This window comes from Rhinichthys klamathensis, unplaced genomic scaffold, assembly GCF_029890125.1.
Source record: "Rhinichthys klamathensis goyatoka isolate OS25496 unplaced genomic scaffold, OSU_Roscu_1.1 h1tg000229l_1, whole genome shotgun sequence".
Taxonomy (NCBI): domain Eukaryota; kingdom Metazoa; phylum Chordata; class Actinopteri; order Cypriniformes; family Leuciscidae; genus Rhinichthys; species Rhinichthys klamathensis.
Window position 1 is genome coordinate 2194236 of NW_026606753.1, and position 22470 is coordinate 2216705.

The window sequence follows — 22470 nt, forward strand, 5'->3', positions numbered from 1 at the left end:
CATCTGGGTGGCCCAAAGCGCAGCATGTGCCCAAATTGTTCGTTTCTGAGATGATACATGACACAGATCCAAGTGCAAGATGTTGAAAGCGTTTCCTTTTGGAAACGTTTCAGTTGGAATCCGAATGAAATAAAACGTGATGTTGCATAATAATCCAACTGATAGGGTTAAACTATACAGTATGTGACATTTAAATATTTGCTAGACGTCGCTAAAAGCATATCAAATGAGCTGAGGATCGAGCAAACACTCGGTGCAGAACGGCAGTCCTCTAAAATAACCAGTCAATCCATTGGATGATCCGCATGGTACGCAGCATCTCCAAGAGAATATCACGCATCTCCAGACGAGTATTATACATCTTTTAGGAGCTCTGGCTGCCAGTGCATCCATTGGCTAGCTGGAGGTTTCCAGTAGTGCTTGTGATTGGCCATACTTAATGATCATTGGCTCATCATTTGCTCCTGTAATTTACTATGAATATTGTATGCAGGCGGAATAGCTGCTGATAAGTTTGAAATAGCTTGGTCCTGGATAAGACGTGTGCGCGCGGGCAAAATATATTTCCTTGCTGGGCTGAGATTTTTTCCATCACCTATTGGGATGCTTCTATCCTGTATTCGGATGGGCATGAATGGTCTCAGTCGGATATTCACAATGTAGATATTTTTGCTGCATGTTTGGTGAGGACTATTTTGCTAATTATGTTTTGCGCTAAACTAAAGGATCTTAAGATTTCGGGTGAATGCCCCTTTTCTATGGTCGTGGGAAAAGAGGAACCCGCGGACTTTGAGGAAAGCAATGCGGTGAATGTTGTGCCAGTATCCAGAGAGGTGCAGGGCAATATCGCAAACATTCTGCCCAGACGCAAAATAAGCCGGAGCAAAGTTAATCTGCATTCACTGGGCGAGAGCATCCGAAAGCTGGTGTGCCCGGAGGTAAATTCATGTTTAATTCACCTGATGATATTTTGCAGCAGATTCTAATACGTTGGATTGGAAAATCGGTTTAATTTCTGGGTTTTGCTTGCAAGCGCCCAAAGAGAAATGTGCAAGGCAAACGACAGTTAATAATTACATTATCAAATGCACACACGATATGCTATGCTATATAAAATGTTATTTTTTTCTTTTAGTTCGAGAAATTACGAAATGCATTGTTCAGAGTTATGAAACAGCAGATAGACATGAGTTGGTAAGATGTTTTTTCCCTTTCATTATAATAGGTTGCCTTACATCTGTTAATGTTGACAATGAATTATAATATTGTCCTTGTATCATACTATTTTTAATTTTGACAATTTGTCGACCATTTACTGTTGTAGAGATCGTTTGAATATTGTTTTCATTCTTATGACAAAGTATTTCATTATTGTTTTCCACATTGTTTTATATTTATACTACATACAATATTTTCAATTATATGTTCTATAATGTTGTCAATGTGAATTATTATATAACATAATATTATATTATAATATATAATATTTTCCGGCTTCAACCTAAAGTTCAAAAGTGCTTTGATGTTGTTCTCCTTGTTCCATTCTGCATATTAATTTATTGACTATATTTTAATATGTGTCCAAAGCCCTGTAGCATGCAGTTCTGATGGATCTCAGACACTGGACAATGCCGACCAATTATCCGATGTCATGAGAAACTACTCACTTAAAACAGGTAGGAAGAGGCATTGAAATGTTTATATATTCATTAATATTAATTACATTTTTAATGAATTGTATTTTTCACATTAAATCCAAGGTATCCCCATGGATGCACTAAAGATCTCCCTGGGTCTGGAGGTGTTTCGAGACTGTTATGAGGAGGATGGTCATATTCTCAGAGTGGTGGGGGGAGCTCTCCATGATTTTCTCAACAGCTTTAATGTTCTCTTAAAGCAAAGCACACCGCCCACCCCTGAGGTACAGCGTTACATCCACCAAGCATCCATCCTCTGCCTGGACAAAGATCCAGGACTCCTGACAGTCTATTACTTCAACCCCCTCCCCACCACTGAGCTCTTCTTCTCGGGTATCATCCAGGCGGCAGCGTGTTTGCTCTACTGCACACGGGTGGAGGTCAGAATGGATGTTGGGGGTAAAGACAGTGGTGCTCTACAGGCCAGTCATCAGCCCCATCTGCTGTACTCGGTGGTAGTGAGAGATGGCAGGAGCCTCACACCAAGCCCCATGAGGACACACTCGTCTGGAGACATCCCCCTCTCGCTGCTCTACTCTACTTTTCCCTTCCACGTTCTCCTGGATCAGGAAATGGTCCTGATGCAGATTGGAGATGGTTTGAGAAGGAGGCTTGGCCGATACAGAGATGGTCAAAGGAGACCCGTTTTCAATGAGCACTTTGCCATTGTGTCACCCGAGATACGAGCCAGCTTCCAGGATATTTTGACCATGCTTAACACCCAGTTCGTGCTACGGGTGAAACATCATGGAGCGAGCTCTGCTGACAGCCCTGGAAAGGTATTTTTTTGTTTTCCATTTTCTCCCTCTGTCATAAGGGTGGCCTTGCATGCTATATATCGAAATGCTGATGCTAACAATGGACCACCAGTTATGTGTGAAACTGCTTACCTGGGACTTTCTAAAATGTCAAGCTTATTGCTTAGCTTAGCTGAGACAAGCTAAACAGAGTGTGGAAAAACATCTATGTTTGCAACTTTGAATGCAATGTATGCAAGTTTGCATTCACAATGTGAACCTCTGAAGGTCTATGTGTCATTTTATCACATCGACATGCATCAAAGAATAAGAAGAATCAAAGACTGCTTTGGGTTTCATGTTGATTAGACAATTAAAAAGCACAACATGATTTAACTAATCAGTACAAAGTAATTAGTAGGATTTTTACTCATAGGTTTATCTTCGTGCTGATCTGAAATGAGTTTTTATGAGGTGGTTGAGGAAAATTTATATTGGCAAATATCAGGTTGCAGATGATCAGTATAATAAGGGCAATGCAATAAAGTCCTGTACCACAATGACATGAACATGGCGCCAAATGTCAAGACGTGGAAGGCCCATCAAAGGCACAATTAATGAGATCTACCTGATCACATGAAAGGAATTGCACAGCAAACTAATATCTAGATTAATTTAAGAAACAAACAGTACACATAATATACATTGATGGCACGGAGGCATTATAAGGAGTTTTTGGATCCATGTTTCATATAATGTTTAGTCTAATGTGCTTTCCTTTATTTGTTACATTTATCTATATCAAGTAGAATTCATTTCAGCTTTACCCAATAGGTAATCTTTTGGAAAAATAGAGGAAGATATTATTATTTTATTAAAAAATACTGCACTGAATGGCACATTCATTTTATTTACACAGACTAAATATCAGTTAATATTATGCTTTGGGTCTTTTCAAAAACTCAAATTAATTTACACTAGTAGCCGAAAGTGATGTCCGACCTTGGAAAATGTATATCTTCACCTTTTATTTAAATATTATTTAAATAAAACCTGTAGCTGTAGTTTGTCTTTTTTTGCCAAATAATTTTATCAGATAAATTAACCAAGTTTAGTGCTTTCATATATCTAAAACATTTTGATAGTTTATTTGAACTTCTAGGGTCATAAAAAAACAAATATCCCCTATGATATCCCACATAATTTGTAGGTCAGATCTTTTGGGTATACAATACAAAAATGGAATATTTCCAGTGTACACTATACGATTTGACTGAAATAAGATAAATGGACATCAGCCAGCAAAGAAATCATTTCCCTAAACAAAACTATGAACTTAGGTGGGTGGTAGGGTCAGGATGACGTTTAGAAGCTTACTTCAAAACAATGTGTAAACTAAGTGCAAATCAAATCCCTTTGAGCAAGATAAATTACATTATATTCAACCCGTTCTCAAGAGAAAATTGCAAAAAAATGTAAAAATTGGTGGTGAATTCATATGAATTATTGCAATTTGTTTTGTCCAAAAATTTTTTTTTAGAACAAGTAAAAGTCCATCCATAACCACACATCTAAACCTAACCTAACCCTTTAAGCAGATTGAATGAAATCGTATGAATGAGATCGTACAAATTCATACAAGTTCGCAAATGCATAAAATAGTAAGCATAAACATGAAAGTGCCTTGATTAAATTATGTATTATAAAAAATGTATTAACATAATATATTAATATACATTGGTCACATTTATAGCAAACTTGTCCAAACCTCTGAATTAATTCCCATCCTCCCAACCCTCTCATTTCAGCATATGGACCTGAAGGGGCAGATGATCTTCATGTCAGAAATGAGTGCTCTCCTCTTCCTCGGTTCTCCGTGTGTGGATAAGCTGGAGGAGTTGACAGGCCGGGGCCTCTACCTCTCTGACATTCCCATCCACAATGCACTACGAGATGTTGTTCTGGTTGGGGAGCAGACCAAGGCCCAAGATGGACTAAAAAAACGCCTGGGCAAAGCCAAAGCTGCCTTGGAACAGGCACACCAGGCCCTGGAAGAAGAAAAGAGGCGAACGGTAGAGCTGCTCTTCACGATATTCCCAGGGAACGTCGCCCAGCGTTTGTGGCAGGGACTTCCTGTGCAGGCGAAAAAGTTTGATCATGTCACCGTGCTGTTCTCAGATATTGTGGGCTTCACTGCAACCTGTTCACGTTGTACGCCCATGCAGGTGGTAAACATGCTCAGTGAGCTCTACACTAGGTTTGATCACCACTGCGGTGAGCTGGATGTGTATAAGGTGAGTGATATTGTACTTTGGTCCGAACAAATAAATAACACTGTGTAGAACATTTCACTGCTACTCACTACTGATAAGTGTTGAATTCTTCATGGATGAATAGTCCTTTGGTTCGACTGTTTTTGGCATAGTGTATTGAAACCTTTTTTGGTCTTTTAGCTTCAAAGTAGCAAAAAAGGGGCTTTTTTTTATTTGGAGTTTGCAAAATATGTTCTTTTAACTTTATCTAGGGGCCCTTGGGATTCACCCGAAATCTTTTTCATTTTTCATAATTTCTGACATGCAGGCTCATAAAGTGCTGGGAGGTTGGCTAATGTAATCTGTAGCAGAATTTCCCATACACATGCAGCAGAGATTAATTTCTTGTAAAAGACAGTGGAGGTAAAGTTTAGCTTAGTGTCTGGCTTTGCTTACATTCTTACAGACAGCTATATCCTTAAATAGATTCCTCTCTTGGCTTCTCCCAACATATCTCAGCTGGTTCATGATGTGTGTCTCAAACATTTCCATACTGAATGTGCAATAACAGGGAATTAATGTCTCTCAAGCTGTCAAAATTGTTCCATTTTGTTAACGTAAAGTTAGTTTGTTATAGCTGGTTTCAAAATAGCTTACTTTCAACACTGAAACTTCTGCTTTCACGTTGTAAGAAACTGATGATTTTTTATTTCTTTTTTGTTTAAAATTACATCAAATAGTCAGCTAACCTAATCCGGTGCATGGTTGGGAATGCACTGGTGAGCTTTTAATAATTAAAATTATGATCTGATATATATATATATATATAATTATATATATATAATATGATCTAATAATAATTATGTAATAATATAATATGATTCATTAATCATAATTAAATTGTTGTCTAAATGCACATCGGTTCTGTTAATTGATTTGAACTAATACATGAATGTCACAAGAGAGGCAATTCAGAATATTACGGCAGCCATGAACCTTGAATATACTCAGAGGTGTGTTATGAAATATTTAGCACTCTGCTCTCATAACCTTTCATATGTCCTCATTTGTGCGTTCAAGGTGGAAACCATCGGCGATGCGTACTGTGTAGCTGGAGGATTACACAAAGAGTGTCCGACCCATGCTGTCCAGATTGCTCTCATGGCTCTGAAGATGATGGAATTGTCGGATGAGGTCATGACTCCCATGGGGGAGATCATCAAGGTTAGTGTTTCATCAGTTTTTATTTTTATTTTTTATTATGAGTTATATTATACAGTTATAGCATGAATAATATGTAATGAGTCAAATATACTTATTATTGTCTTTTATTCTTTTATTTAAATTTCTCTCATTTGTCATGGAAACCTTTACTAGACTGCAGATATTAAACAAAATAATGCAACTCTTTCAACAATAATGTTCGATGGTAGAATAAAATCGATGCGTGACTCATTTACACATGAATGCTTGTACATTATTGTGCAAACACCCTCACACTACAATGAAAATAATTTTTGAAAGGTCACATTTAATGTATCCTATTTTAGGCTCCAAAATAGGTATGTTCATATTATTCATAACAGTGCAATTGTCACCCAGAATAATTGATCAGAATTGGAATTAGAATACGAATACTGCTGCTTTAGACATAAAAATATGATAATTTTTATCTTAACAAATGATCTTGCAGAAAAGTAATATTTATGTTTGGTTTGAAGATTGGGTTGAATCGTCTGTATTTTCATCGTTTTAACATGAAATGTATTGGCAAACAATAGACATCAGGAGATGTCAGGAGGCTCAGAAATAGTAATATTACACATGGTTTGAAATAAAGGAGTTGAAAAAAGAAAATTTGAGAAGAAAGATGTGAAGAAAAACTATTTTTAATTTTTTAACAGAGTGCTTGCTTTGTTTTATTCTCAGATGCGTATCGGGATCCACTCTGGCTCGGTTTTGGCAGGTGTGGTCGGTGTTAAAATGCCACGATACTGCCTTTTTGGCAATAATGTCACATTAGCCAATAAGTTTGAGTCCTGTAGCCTGCCAAGAAAGATTAACGTCAGTCCCACCACATACAGGTATAAACAGAGACAACTGTCCTGCTTGTTTATTCTGTATAAATAATACATATTGGCAAGTCTGTTTGACTAAATGTTTTTTTATTATATTTGAATCAGCATGTTTCTAATTCTTTTGTAGTTTTGAGATATAAACAAGTATTTAATCTTTAAGTGGGAGTAAAATGAGTTGTAATTGTACACATAAATTAGCTCAACAGCTAGTTATTTATTGTACAATGAAGTGCCACTATATTAGTTTTACATAAACGAAGTCCAGGAACATTCCATCAAATGGATCTGTGTTTTTTTTATGTTTAAGAAAGAATAACAAGATACAGTAATCCTTATTAAATACTTTCTGGCAGAGCCAAAACATGTATAAGTATTTTCCTCATAATCCACTCTGTTACAGCTGATTTATCACTAACAGTTTTACTGTGTATACCTGCAAGTGGGCTTTAGGACAATTTGTTACTTCTCTCTCATTTCAGATTGTTAAAAGATTGTCCAGAGTTCATTCTTATCCCCCGGAGAAGAGAGGATCTTCCGCCCAACTTCCCCACTGACATCCCTGGAGTTTGTTACTTTCTCCAGGCTCGTGATCAAAAGACAAGTGCTGCTTCCAGAGGCTGTGCTACAGAGGAAACTCAGCCCAGTGGATGAAAACACAAAATATCTCAGAGCAGACAACGAATGCTGGAAACAGTGGAAACAGTGGTTACAGTGGAAACAGTAATACTGCTTGTCACTCTGTGTATCGTTTTAGTTGAGCCAGAGGTAGTTTATCATCCAACTGTTGAATGTTGCCAAAAAGCTATCAAATAACACTCATTAGAAGGGTTTCATTGAGCACTGTGTTTTTCTTCACAGTGGCGTTAAGTATGAGTCCTGTAATTTTGATCGGCTGGACTGTTTTAATAAAGTAATTAGTTTATTTTGACTTCCTAACTGTATACCAAAAATCTAAAAAGCAAAGAATGTCATCCACATTTGTATCTATAATAATTGATTTCTTTAAACGCTATAGAGTCAAGAAAGTGAATCATTTATAGTCTAAGGACAACAAGTATCATTTCAATAATCTGAATAGAGCACATCATTGTAGTACACAGTAAAGGCGAAGAAATGCACACAGTAAAGCATCACCTCAGCAGAGCCCATCCACAATCATTCTTGAACTAAACATTGTGACATTTCTTTTGTATTGTAATAGATCTGTAATAAACATGCTTTATTGAAAGTTTGGTTTGTTGTTGATGTTTCAATGCCACGTGCTCTTTCCATGAAATGAGTGAAAGAGAGACCACACAAAAGATAACACTGTTGCATTATCCTAAAATGTTCGGTCTCTTAACATTGTCTTAACATTTTTTAACAGAACATGGGTCATGTGGGGTATTTCCTAAAATCCATGCTTTATAAAAAGCAATGTGGTGGTATATCAGGGGTAATCCTGTCTGTAGCCACCATTTCACACAATCATATCATTTTTTTATTTCATTTTGCCTCTACATTCATCACTATTATACATATTACAACCGATAAAACTGTTGAAATATAATGTAACATTTATAAGAATTATAATTGCAGCATTTTATAAACAGGAATGCACAAAGGTTAGCTTCCGTAAATGTCTCAGAACAGGCCTACAAAACCCAAAATTGACTCATTCAGTTTCAAATGATTTGCATTTGCTAGCACTTACAGTTTTTCTCAATTGCTAAAACACTAAAACCCATTGGCTGAACACAGTTCTCAGTTGCCTGAACTCATTTAGCTAATTGTGCAGTCTGTTGTCAATACCTTAAACTATTTCACATGGCAAAACACAATTTGCAGATCTTACTTAGACTTTTCAGCAAAACGCTAAACACATTCTCATTCTCAAAACATATTCTGCACTGTAATGCACACGTCATCCATACTGGTAAACACAAGTGGCAATGATCAAATACAAATAGAGAACAAATGTCATTGATTGAACACAACCACTCAACATTGATTTAACCTGTTTCAAATGATGCCCAAAGACAAGAAGAAGCACACTGATCACGTTTACTCCTTTGATTTTTGTCCCTTTTAGTATTGTATACTGTAGTACAGTGCATTGTAGGCTGTATACTGTACAATGAACAAATTATATGGCCCCGAACATCGTTACTGTAACAGTACCATTTGTTATAGTACTGAATGCTCAATAGATTTTACTGGTTGCACTTGCAGGTTCATATCAACAAAGAACAAGCATTACAGTATCAAACAATAGAACTGACAAAGGAGAAGTTTGTGAGATGCAGGGCACTGTACTGTAAAAATAGGGGTACAAGGAGGAAGAACAAATAAAATTGCAAAAGAGCAAAGCAGAGTAGTAATTTCTGATCAATTTTGCGCTACTATGATGTTTTCATTCATCAAAAGACAATGACGGACAAATATGAAATTTGTTTTAAGATTAAAAATGTACTTCTCCCTGAAATTTTGATGGTACAGTAATGTGTCACGGGTAAGTCTACAAACAGAATAGCCGTCAGTAGATATCTTTCGAGAACTGTATGTTTTGAACAATGTGTTTTCTATTTTTTGGTGTATTGTTTACTGACTGCTTAATAGTGTATATCATTTTGATCACTTTGTCTATGATTTGAGAGCAGTGTTTGATTTTGAACACAAGTAAAACTGTTTTGAGGCGAAAGTTTCATTTTGCAAGAAGAGTCAGAGGTTTTGTAAATAGTGCTTGAAGATGAGGTTTTGTGTTTAATGTTTTCAGAAAAAGGAGCAAGGATTCAGAAATTGTGTTTTAGCAATTGAGAAAAACTGTAATTAGAGAAAATTAGAGAAATTGAATATCTTACCATTTTATATGATGACTATCAAGGCTGTAAAAATTCCAACGTCTTTAGGCTATAAAAAATTATAAAAGCTTTTTCTTAATTTGATAAAAAAAAAAAAAAGTATTTCGATTAATAACAATCTTACGATCTTTCTAAGTAACTCCAATGCTTGCATTGCACTTGCACTTGGTCGATGAATATTAATAAGGTCATGCTGGAGTTGCTTGGTAACCTACCCGGAGCGTACAAGACGTAACCTAATTAATATTTATTTACCAGGTCTTCAACCATAGTAGGAATCGCTGATTCGCCAGTTTACTAGCGCCCACCTACTAACGTCTACCTCGCAGCCAATCAGGTAGGTCTTCTGGACAAACGTCATGTTGCGTAATCAATATTCATAAGACAATCCGTCAACGTAGAATAATTCCTGAATCCGGGATCTAGCGAAATGCAAATAGCGAGAGCCAGCTGTGTGTAGTCTCTGCATCCCCGCGCTCCCGTTGGCTACATCCTCTGTCAATAACAATGAGCTCGTTTCAGGAATGGAGGTTTCAACCGTAACAGCTGTACGGTTTGTCAGTTCTGGTGTTTAGTGATTTAATCTACCAGAAAAGGGATTGGCGAATTAATCGAAACATGGTATGTAGCAATATGAATGCGTTTGTACTTGTGTTGTATTTGTTTTCTTACCACTATTCACGCAGCCTAAATATTTGCTCTGCAGTTAACGTTACAGTATCATCGCTGTGTAAGGCATTACTCAAATATGTAATTCTGTATTATAGGTGAATAATTATTTGTGTTGCCTCATTGTGTGGTAAAATGTAACCTGTGCAGGGAACCACAGCTCATGTTTTGATTTACGCACTAAAAGCACTACAGCATATTTAAATAGATGGCTGAATTGGTAAGCAATAAAGCAAACAATGCATTCTTCTGCTATATATAAATGGTAGAAGGATGCATTAATGCATTATAATATGTATAGTCACAGATAAAGACATTTTATATTTGTATTTCACATTTGTATCTCTCTCTCTTTTTTGACAGTACGGTTTTGTGAACCACGCACTGGAACTTCTGGTGCTGAGAAATTATGGTCCAGATGTGTGGGAGGACATCAAGTGAGTTAAAATGTACTTCTATATTACATCAATGTGTTATTGACAATGACACTGGCAATTTTTTTTTAAATTGAAATCTTAAGCTACTGAAATAAAATAACATTTCAACAATTATATTTTTTACCCAGCACTTTTTCCTCAATACCTAAATAGGGGAAAAAGTAGTTGCATTTCCAAATAAATGTTTTACATCATAGCTCAGGATGTTGTGATAGCCCAGCCTTTACTACCAGATGCACTTTTTCATTAATTCAGACTCAGAGCATGAGAAGTCGCGCATAACAATTCGTGGGGTGAGGTCACATGCGTACAACTTTTTCCTCTTGCACAAATAGTTCAGCTTTATTTTAACTTCCTCCAGCTCTTTGACATGACTTTTAAGAGCAGTCTTGTCAAGTCACAGCTGTGCTTAATGTAAACATATGTTTTAGAGTCTGTTTAGGCTCAAGTCGTGAGCTTGAGTCTCACTCAATGTTCTGGCAACATTAAAGTATTAGCCTAGTTCACTTTCAAATAAAAATTTCCTGATAATTTACTCACCCCCATGTCATCCAAGATGTCTGTCTTTCTTTCTTCAGTCGAAAAGAAATTAAGGTTTTTGAGGAAAATATTCCAGGATTTTTCTCCATATAATGGACTTCACTTCAATGGCAACCAACGGTTTGAAGGTTCAAATGTCAGTCTCAATGCAGCTTCAAAGGCTCGACATGAATCATGATCCCAGTCGAGAAATAAGGGTCTTATCTAGCGAAACGATCTGTCATTTTCTAAAAAAATAAAATAAATTCTATACTTCTTATCAACAAATGCCTGTCTTGTACCATCTTTGAGATGCGCCACGCATTTCGTCATCACGTTGGAAAGGTCACGCTTGACATCGTTAAACATCCAGGATATGCACACGTAAGGACCATTTTAAACAATAAACTGACACAAATACTTATAAATATGTGTCATTCAATAGACAATAACTTTGAACGGTCCTCCTACTCCAAACTTGTAAACACTGGTAGTACTTCCGACTACATCATGCGTGACCTTTCCAATGTGATGATGTAATGCATGGCGCATCTCAGAGATAGTACAAGATGGGCATTTGTGATTAAAAAGTATATTGTTATTATTTAATTTTTTTTGAAAATGACCGATTCTCTAGATAAGACCCTTATTTCTCGGCTGGGATCGTGTCGAGCCTTTGACGCTGCATTGAGACTGACATTTGAGACTTACCCTAACCTTCAAACCATTGTTTGTAGTCCATTATATGGAGAAGAATCCTTTATTGTTTTCCCCAAAAACCTTAATTTCTTTTCGACTGAAGAAAGAAAGACATGGACATCTTGGATGACATGAGGGTGAGTAAATTATCAGGACATTTTTATTTGAAAGTGAACTACTCCTTTAAAGTAGTTGGACTCAGTTATTGCAGCATTTTTCATCGAGGTTCAGTATTATCACAATAAGGTTAGCAGCATCTCTCAGTGCAGTGTACCAGGCATGATTAATGATGTTTCTAGTTCTATTATTATTAGGCTGGTTCAACTTTTTGACTGAACTTCTCTTTGGTCATTCTTGGTCAATGCTGATTTTTTCAGCTCAGTTTTGTAATATGGTCAAGCAAATCACATGTTTTTTACCTGAAAAATTCTAAATTTCTAATTTCTAGGCATTAATATATATATTTTTTTGTTAATTTGATAATGTAATAGTAATTGCTTGATGTTCTTAATATTTCATATTATCTTTTTTTCTCAGGAGAGAGGCCCAGGTTGATGTAGAAGGACAGTTTCTGGTCAGAATTATCTATGAAGATGCCAAAACATATGACCTTGTGGCTGCTGCAAGCAAAGTATTGAGTAAGTTATTTTATTTTTATTTTTTGGAAGGATGGAGATAATAATTAGTTAAAAACTTAAATTAATTAATTAAATATATCATTTTTAAGTGTTATTTAAACAGGTGTGATTCATCATAAAGGTTATATTAGTTCACAGGTTGATGCAGAACAATATCATGATTAACTGGTGTTATACAATAAATGTAACAAGTTACTTAGTTTGAATGTAAAAATGTACTTGATGTTTTTGATGATCATTTTTCTTTTCCTTGTTGATTTAAATATGATTTCTTCTCTACTAGAAATAGATGCTGGAGGCATCTTGCAAATGTTTGGGAAAATGTTCTTTGAGTTCTGTCAGGAATCTGGCTATGACACCATTCTCCGAGTGTTGGGCTCTAATGTCCGTGAATTCTTACAAGTAAGAGGCTACTGTTTTTATCACCCAAAATCAGTAGCAGCAATTCGAGGAAGTGACGCAAGCAACACTGTCTGTTTTCTATTTCACACATTGCATGTACTGTACTTTTTGTGAGGGTGATTTTTAGAATAGTTAAAAATAATAATAGACTGGGTCAGTTTTGTTAGATTGAACAATGGAAATGGTATGTTTTGTGTCAGAATTGACAATAACATCCTCAGCGATACATTTGAAATAATCCTTAATGTCCTTTCACTACCAATTTCTGAAGTAATAATATGAATTACAGATCGTGTTTTTCAAAGAATGTAATTTATTTGGTTTATTTTGTGAGAAATTCTATGCTGTCCATAGTTCATAGTGAATGCCAAAATTAAAAATGAGAGAAAAGTTTGACATCACTGTAGCTAATGGTGTTAGTGAGTTTAGCCAACAGACACTCATTTTCAGCAGCTTAGCTGTTTTTCAGCAGCTTAGTTTAAAAAAATGTAATGTATTTTTTAAATGTATTATTTTTTATCATTATTTATTATTTATATATTTAAAATACATATAATAATGTATTTCTATATTTTTATTTCTGTATTTAAATATTCATTTAAACTCATTACTGCAGTTAATCATATAGTGTGAATTTCTCATTAGTTGTAAATTTGTGTTTGAGTGTGATGCTGCCAGCCTAATTTAGATTCTCATTTTTTTTAAATGACTAGATTGATTTCACTACTTTTTTAAATATTGAGTTGCATGTAACTTAGTACACCCCTTTTCCTTGCATTCACTTATTCCAGCTAAGCAAAAATCTGCTCTTTGCATCTCCACATTAAGATCATCTTGTTCTCTCCTTCAGAATCTGGACGCATTGCATGACCATCTGGGCACCATCTACCCCGGCATGCGCGCGCCATCCTTCCGCTGCACTGATGCAGAGAAAGGGAACAACCTTATTCTACACTATTACTCTGAGAGAGAAGGTCTTCAGGACATCGTCATAGGCATCATCAAGACGGTTGCACAGCAGATTCATGGAACTGAGATTGAGATGAAGGTCTGCTTTTTCTGTGCCTGTCCATTGATTACCCTCTCATATAGATTTTGCATTGTTCCTTGAATTGTCTTTAGCCTGGCAGATTCAGATTGGTTGCAAAGATGGTCCTTTGGTCAGTTCTTATACCCCTAATCAAAAGACAGGTCTGATTATACATTAATATTAATATAGATAGATAGATAGATAGAGAGAGAGAGAGAGAGAGAGAGAGAGAGAGAGAGAGAGAGAGAGAGAGAGAGAGAGAGAGAGAGAGAGAGAGAGAGAGAATAAATAGTATTAATATTTCAAAATATTACTGTTTTTAATACATTTTGTTAAAATAAATGCATCCTTGGTGATACTTAAAAAAAAAAAATCAAAAAAATCTTAATTTATATATATAATGACATATATATTTAAAAACACAATAGTATTTTTACATAAACATTAAGGTAAGTGCAAAAATCTGCAATGATCAAAACATTACAGGAAGTAGACTAGAAGTAGATTTAGTCTCATTCTCACAGAAAGGCTCATCGATACATAACGTGATGAACTCCCTGCGGTTTATCCTTTGTCACCGTGCTTCACTCTCTGCCTTATTTTCAAATAAACCCTTTCCCAATAAGAGCTAATCATCCCCCAGATGGCAGACTGCTCTTTCCGTCCTTCTCTCTCCATCTGGGCTTAGTGTGAAATGAGGGAGTCCAATCGACAGACCCTCGAAATGCAACACCTGACTTGTTGAAAAAAAAATGTTAGCCATTGTCGTCATGGTGACGGCAGGGCAAATAGACAGCGATTTGACGTCAGTGAAATGGGCTTAACTTCAAGCTGAGAGAGAAAAAACAACAGCTTCTCTGTATTCAGCCCAAGCTGATATGATGTCTACAATAAAAAGCTTTTAGGGTTATATTTTTTGAAAATATCATTTTCAGTGATATTTCTAAAGAGAAAACAGTGATACACTGCAATGAGTGTCTTCATTACGTAAAAAATTCCAAAAGTTATTTCTGTATTTGACTCATACTCAATGCACTAAACATTCTCCTTTATTAAACACTCAGACACACTTGAAGCTGTAACTTTCTTTTTGCTTAGTCTAAACGCTGCAAGGACTGAAGACAGGAATGAGTTCACTGACCCTGGGCTCTTAGCACTTAAGATGAAATTGTTTGGAATCACAAGAGACCATTAGACTCTGTCTTTTTTGTTCTTAAAAGGAATATTTCAATACAGTTCAATACAAATTAATCTCAATCAACAACATTTGTGGCATAATGCTAATTACCACAAAAAATCATTTGGACTAATCCTTAATTTTCTTTAAAAAGGTAAATCAAGGTTACATTGAAGGCATTAAAATGGTGCTAATTTTTGAAGGATTTAAAAAAGCAAATATAATGTAATGCAATTTAATATGAAGCTTATTTTATGAAGGCATTTAACGTCTCAGGTTACGACTGTAACCATAGTTCCCTGAGAAAGGGAACGAGACGATGCGTCAACGACGCTTTGGGAACAGCGTGAATGCGTCTGAAGCATCTATGTCAACTAGTCCAATGGAAAGAATGAGCGTCACGGGCGGGTGACGTCATGACCAGGAAGGGATAAAAGCACATCCGGTGCAAACCGGCATTAGCTTCGAAAAATTGCCGAAGCAAGCCGATCACTGGGATGCAGGAAGTATAGCAGGGTGACGCATCATCTCGTTCCCTTTCTCAGGGAACTATGGTTACAGTCGTAACCTGAGACGTTCCCTTTCGAGGGAACTCGCGATGCGTCAACGACGCTTTGGGAATGAGAATACTAGTCTGTTAGTCTGTTGTAACTAAGCACTAAGCACCTGAGAACCTGGGGCAGCATCCAGGTCTAAGCTGTAAAACCTAACGAATGTGAGCGGTGAGGACCAGCCTGCCGCATCACAAACGTCTTGAAGAGAAACCCCAAATAGTAAGGCTTTAGAGGCCGCCATACTCCTCTGAGCTCTGGACACCGCCAAAGGACAAGGCTGGTCAGAGTACTCGTATGGAAGTGCAATAGCCTCAACTATCCACTTACTAACCGTCTGTTTAGAAGCAGGAAGACCTATTTTAGGTGATCCAAAGCAAATAAGTAACTGGTCGGACTTCCTCCATGAAGATGTCCGATGAACATAAGTGTCTAATGCTCGCACTGGACACAAGAGGTTCAGCCTTTCCTGGTCCGCAGATGTAAAAGGAGGAGGACAAAAAGCCTGCAGCACAATAGGCCTCGGAATCAAGGTTGGCACCTTAGGGACGTATCCCTGTTTTGGATATAAGAATGCCTTGACCATCCCCGGCGCAAACTCAACGCAAGTGGGGGAAACCGAAAGCGCCTGAAGATCTCCAACTCTCTTAAGGAACGAAATAGCTAGCAGAAAGATAGTCTTAAGGGTAAGAAATTTCTCTGAAACCGAATCTAAGGGCTCGAATGGAGCCCTAGACAGGACTTCTAATACTATAGCAAGATCCCAAGCTGGCACCCTAGTGTGAGTTGCAGGCCTCAGCCTCAATGTGCCACGAAGGAAACGTGTAATCAGGGGGTCTCGACCCAACAATGTACCCCCCACCAGGGCGTGGTAAGCCGCAATGGCCGCCACGTAGACCTTGAGCGTGGAAGGACATAGACCTGACTTAAAGCGCTCCTGCAGGAACTCGAGTACTGTGTTCACAGAACAGTTAACCGGATCCCACTAATGTCGGTGACACCATACAGAAAAAACTCTCCATTTAAGCGCATATAATTTCCTAGTAGCTGGAGCTCTGGAGCTTAGAATGGTCTCAACAACCTCAGTTGAGAGACCACTCTCTATGAGTTGGGCCCCCTCAGAGGCCAAACCCACAGGTTCCAAATCTCTGGCCGGGGGTGAAATATTGTGCCCCCGGCCTGAGACAGAAGGTCGCTCCTGATCGGGATCTCCCAGGGAGGACCGTCTAAGAGATGGATCAGGTCCGCAAACCAGATCCGACCTGGCCAGCATGGTGGTACTAGCAGTAGGCTTATTCCGCTACTGGCGGACTCGCTCCAGAACTCCTGGGAGCAGAGCAACAGGGGGAAATGCGTACAGACGTAGCCTCGGCCACGTCTGCACCATAGCATCCAGCTCCAGGAGGGCTGGGTGAGTAAGGGAGAACCGAAGTGGACAGTGCGTCGTATGCTGAGACGCAAACAGATCCACCTCTGCTTGGCCGTAAAACTCCCAAATTTTCTCCCCCGCCTCGGGGTGGAGTCTCCAGTCCCCTGGCCTCAACTCCTGCCTCGACAGGATGTCTGCTCCAATATTCTGGTCCCCAGGAATATACACTGCCCTCAGGGAGAGTACCTTCCCCAGAGACCACAGGAGGATCTGGTGCGCCAGCTTGCAAAGCGGACGCGAACGCAGACCCCCCTGACGGTTCAGATAAGAGACCACCGATGTGTTGTCTGTACGGACGAGCACATGATGGCCCCTCAGGTCTGGGAGGAATTGCCTCAACGCATTGAAGACAGCCATCATCTCCAGGTAATTTTTGTGCCAAGAAAGATGATGACTCCTCCACAGACCCTGAACCGAGCGGCCTTCCATTGCCGCTCCCCAGCCGGTGAGGGAAGCATCTGTCGAGATCGCAGTCGATGGCAAAGAGCTTCCAACACCGGACCCTGGGTTAAGAACCAGTGTTTCCTCCATATAACCAAGGCGCGGAGACACTGCCGCGTGATCTTAATTATACGAAGTGGGTTTCCCCTCGGGGAGAACCCTCTGGTCCTGAGCCAACACTGAAAAGGTCTCATGTACAGCAGGCCAAAAGGTATCACGTTGGACGCTGCTGCCAAAAGACCCAACAGTCTCTCGAACTGTTTTACAGTGCGTGACTGGCCTAGCCTCAGCTCTTTTGTGGCTGCCAGGATAGCAGCTACACGAACAGGCGATAGAGTGGCCCGCATCGTCACTGAATCCCATACCACACCAAGGAAAGTGGTTCACTGTACTGGAGAAAGCACACTCTTCCTTGGAATTGAGCCTCAACCCCAACATCTGCATATGAGCGAGAACGAACACCTCGGTGCCGAACCGCCAACTGCTCTGATTCCGCTAGAATCAGCCAGTCGTCGATGTAGTTCAGAATACGTATGCCCTGCAGCCTGAGCGGGGCTAGAGCTGCATCTACGCATTTCGTGAACGTGCGGGGTGATAAAGCTAGACCGAAAGGAAGTACCCGATACTGGTATTCTTTGCCCCCGAAAGAAAACCTTAGGAACTTCCTGTGCTGAGGGAGGATGGAGACATGGAAGTAAGCGTCCCTCAGATCTATCGTGACAAACCAGTCCTCGGATCTGATTTGAGTCACGATCTGTTTGAGTGTCAGCATCTTGAACTTGAGTTTCTGTACTGAACGATTTAACAGACGAAGATCTAAAATGGGACGCAACCCTCCATCCTTTTTCGGAACAATGAAATAACGGCTGTAAAAACACTACAGTGAGCAACACCCCGTTGTAGCGAGGAGGACGAGAACCGAACTGGATTCTGTATCCTTTCTCTACAATCCGCAGGACCCAACGAGAAATATTTGGCAGTAGCTTCCACGCTGCCAGAAAATCTACTAAGGGAACCAGCCTCTCGAGGCTGGTCTCTAGTATGAACGAGACAGCCAGTTCTGGAGCCTGAAACATAATGGCAGGAACTACCTGAACTGGCTGCTCTAGAACCCCCCTCAGGGGGCGCGAAACCGATGCAGTGCCGCAGCATAGCATCAGCGACTCGCTGGAGACCGCTGCGCCCCGAAGCACCAAGGGTGACGGGGTTGGCAGAGCGGTCCCGTGAGGACCCCGAAGTGGAACGGGCACCGTATTCTGAGGTGTACACCGCTCCGCTTCGGTCGGGGCTGTCCTCACAGGTCTGACGCCAGTGACATCTAGACCTCTTTTTTTGAGCCGAAGTCTTCTTCGCCTGAAGAACGGTCCTCAGATCCGGCTTCGACTTAGACGACTTCGACTGAGAGTGTTGCGCCTTTTTCCCGTGTTTATGTGGAGGTGCACGAGATGAAACACTCTCTTTCTGTTGCGCAAATATGAGGAGCTCGACGGCTGGGGCTGCTCACGCCCAGCCTGTAAGCTACTTGCTTAGGCCATCCTTAAAAATATTCTTGTTTGCCGTAACCCGACCGACCCTGTCAAATTAGGACCGACCCAATTATTATTATTTTTCCCCTTTTAGTCCAACCGACTTGCCGGTTGTAAACTTGCATTAAGACCGACCGATTTTTTTTTTACTCTTCAAACAACTAATACAAATGCAATAAAATAATATAAATTATATTATAGTAAGTATTGTGAATATAAATTGCGTAGGCTACGTTCTTTCTTTTAAATAAAAACCCGTGGCGTCATCTATTATGATTATGTTTACACCATTGGTTTACGCATGTCACACTATGGCCTGTGCGTTCGCTTCGTTTCATTTACTGTCAATGGTTCGCGCTCGGTGATGACGGCTGCGGCGCGGCTGCTTGTGAAATACGTCTGTATAAGCCTACATTTAGTCGCTCATTATTCGAAATTCTTAATGGTCAAATAGGGAATAGGAGAATAGGGAATCGATGTTAACGGCCTTTTCTCGGAGCGCGTCCAGCTCGTCACGATATGCCCACCGTGAACGCGCGTCACACAGCAACTGCAGGCTCTGACAAACAAACACACATAAGTATGGGAAGCCAAACACACCGAAAGGGGGACGAAACGGCGCGGTGTGTTACAGAGTTCGCGCTGCGCTGACTTGTAATCTGCGTGGCTCAATGGGCCGAGTCGCGACAGACTCGACAGCGCAGGGAGAAGTGTTTGCTTGCGCCAGCCAATGGTCAGAGCGGCGCAAACTAATCTCACCAGCGCCGCGCTGACCAATAAAACAGCACATCCCATACCGAAATGTACTAAATTGCACAAAAGAAAATCGACCATTCCATAATATGTCAGGACTACTGAATCGGCCTATAGTTTCCTACAATGCGCCTAGCCATTTGACCTCACTGATTTCCGTTAATAATAGCAGATGTTTATGGGTCAAATCTCCCATTCTCTCCCTGCAACTTTTTGTTACCCTCCTTTCCTGCCCCTAGACCAGAAAGGGGGCTTGTAACAGTATGGTTCAAATGTAAACGAATGGTGCCAAACGCGCTGTTTTATTGGTCGGCGCGGCGCTGGTGAGATTAGTCATTTTAATTTATTTGTTTCCCTCTGAAAATCCACTTTCATTGAAATCTAGTGGCTACTTTTTTTTCCAAATGAATGCAGCTGGAATTAATGCAATAAATATGTTTTTTTTGACAAAGATTTCAAATTGTTTGTGGTCTATAACCTGTATCAGAATGAGGTTCGCAATGGTGCGCCCAAAGGCATGGGTTGAAGACCCAGTCAGTGACGTCACGATATGCAAATTTGTTTAAATTCATACCGACGTAATCACCATGACCAAAATTATCCTTTTTTTTTTTTACATTGAATCTTAAAAAAATATATAGACCTACCTACCGACCCTTTTTTTTTTTTTTTTGCTGTTACTGCAAACCAAAATATTTTTAAGGATGGCCTTAATAGACAATTGGAGCACTTGTGTAGCACTTTTGTCAATAAAGCGGACATGCTTATAGGCCCATGCAGATAATCTCAAAAAGGTAAAACATCAGCTATTAATCAACTTTGCCGATATATCAGCCCAGTGTTTTATTATCATTGATATACTATTATAGTTTTTGTTACTATTAGGCAAGGCAAGGCAAGGCAAGGCAAGTTTATTTATATAGCACATTTCATACACAATGGCAATTCAAAGTACTTTACATAGAATAAATTAAAATAATCAAAAGAAATAAGAATAATTGAAACAGTTTAGAATAGATAATTAAATAAAATACAGTAAAAATAATTATATTCTTGAATTCTTCAACCTAAACTAAATGAAAAATGTTGCCTTGGCAACAAGCTGTAATAAAAGGTGTTTTTGTATTTTATTTCATTTCATTTAACGTTTATTTTAGTTCAAGTAATGATTTTTATAGTTTTAGTTAACTATAATAACCCTGTATCAGTCCATACAAGTATTTCCATTCTGTTACCTTCATACCATGTTTAATGTTTGGAAATGTATTCTCCAAATGAGACTCTAAATCTGTTATTTGTGGGGTGTACCAGGTTATTCAGCAGAAGAGTGAAGAATGTGATCACATTAAGTTCTTGATTGAGGAGAAGGACTCAGAGGAAGAGGCATTTTATGAAGACTTGGATGGTTTTGAGGAGAATGGGACTCAAGAGACACGGATTAGTCCATACACCTTCTGCAAGGCTTTCCCATTCCACTTGATGTTTGACAAGGATCTCATGCTTTCACAGTGTGGAAATGCCATCTTTAGAGTTCTGCCACAGGTCTGTCTGCTCAAAATATATAGTTTATTTTATGAATATAAAAGAGAGAGATTTAGAAAGTATATATAAAGTGTGGTGGAGTAACATGTTAAGTTATGTGTGTCATCTTCCAGCTGCAGCCTGGCGTCTGTAACCTGTCCTCAGTGTTCTCTCTGGTGCGGCCGCACATAGACTTTAGTTTCCATGGCATCCTGTCTCACATCAACACTGTCTTTGTGCTGCGGAGTAAGGTCTGTCTGCCTCAAAACACATTACATATAGTCTGATATAAAAACCACCAACAATCATTAACAAAAATGTGGTTAATATTTTCTGACACAAGTGTGTTTATCAGTTCTATAGTACATGTCACACACTCATATACAAATACAAGGATTACAATGCATGTTGTAAGAAATATGAACATTTAAATTAGTTAAATACAAGTTTAGGTTTGTTTCATGTAGGAGGGCCTGCTGAACGTAGAGACTGCTGAGAGTGAAGATGAACTCACAGGAACAGAGATCAGCTGTCTCAGACTGAAGGGCCAGATGATTTCACTTCCTGAGACTGAGAACATCCTTTTTCTGTGCTCACCAAGGTAGATGGAAAGCTTAAACCAGTGGTTTTCAACTGGTTTTGCCATGGGACCCCATTTCCCCATGGTCATTAAGCCGTGTCCCAATTTTTGTAGGAGTTTTACCTAATTCCTAATATATATATATATATATATATATTTTACAAAAATGGTTAACACACACAATTACCGTCCCACTTTACTTAACATGCACATAAATAGTAAGAATATGATTAAAGGGGTCATGAACTGCATCAAAGTCCTTTTAGGCAAGTCATGCCACTCGGCCGCCATCTTGGCAACGCCTCCGGGCAGCTATTTCGGACTAACAAGACCAGGCTCCTATCTAAGAGAGTCAGAACTGCAGTTTCACTGGTCACCGGGACATAAAAACTGCATGTATAGAAACAGCAGTAAAATATGATAAAAATCGCTGAAAAAGTTTGATGACTTTGCCCCAAAATAAGGTTTAAAACGCCTTTTTCCCCACATACTTT

General features: G+C 39.0%; 2 protein-coding genes across 2 annotated transcripts in view; both read left to right on the forward strand.

Moving 5' to 3' along the window:
- Nucleotides 1–356: 356 nt before the first annotated feature.
- On the forward strand, nucleotides 357–7992 carry gucy1a1 (guanylate cyclase 1 soluble subunit alpha 1). The gene is made up of 8 exons (XM_056265114.1): nucleotides 357–938; nucleotides 1136–1194; nucleotides 1588–1676; nucleotides 1761–2476; nucleotides 4243–4728; nucleotides 5767–5910; nucleotides 6616–6770; nucleotides 7244–7992. The coding sequence occupies exons 1-8, from the start codon at nucleotides 705–707 to the stop codon at nucleotides 7413–7415; spliced, it is 2055 nt and encodes a 684-aa protein (XP_056121089.1). The 5' UTR covers nucleotides 357–704; the 3' UTR covers nucleotides 7416–7992.
- A 2037-nt stretch (nucleotides 7993–10029) lies between these two features.
- gucy1b1 (guanylate cyclase 1 soluble subunit beta 1) overlaps nucleotides 10030–22470 on the forward strand; it is a 90885-nt gene continuing 78444 nt past the window's right edge. The window contains exons 1-8 of the mRNA XM_056265115.1: nucleotides 10030–10225; nucleotides 10637–10710; nucleotides 12466–12566; nucleotides 12850–12968; nucleotides 13819–14016; nucleotides 21187–21417; nucleotides 21531–21647; nucleotides 21864–21997. Coding sequence (XP_056121090.1) covers nucleotides 10223–10225; nucleotides 10637–10710; nucleotides 12466–12566; nucleotides 12850–12968; nucleotides 13819–14016; nucleotides 21187–21417; nucleotides 21531–21647; nucleotides 21864–21997 — 977 coding nt within the window. The 5' untranslated portion in view covers nucleotides 10030–10222. The remainder of the gene's footprint in view (nucleotides 10226–10636; nucleotides 10711–12465; nucleotides 12567–12849; nucleotides 12969–13818; nucleotides 14017–21186; nucleotides 21418–21530; nucleotides 21648–21863; nucleotides 21998–22470) is intronic.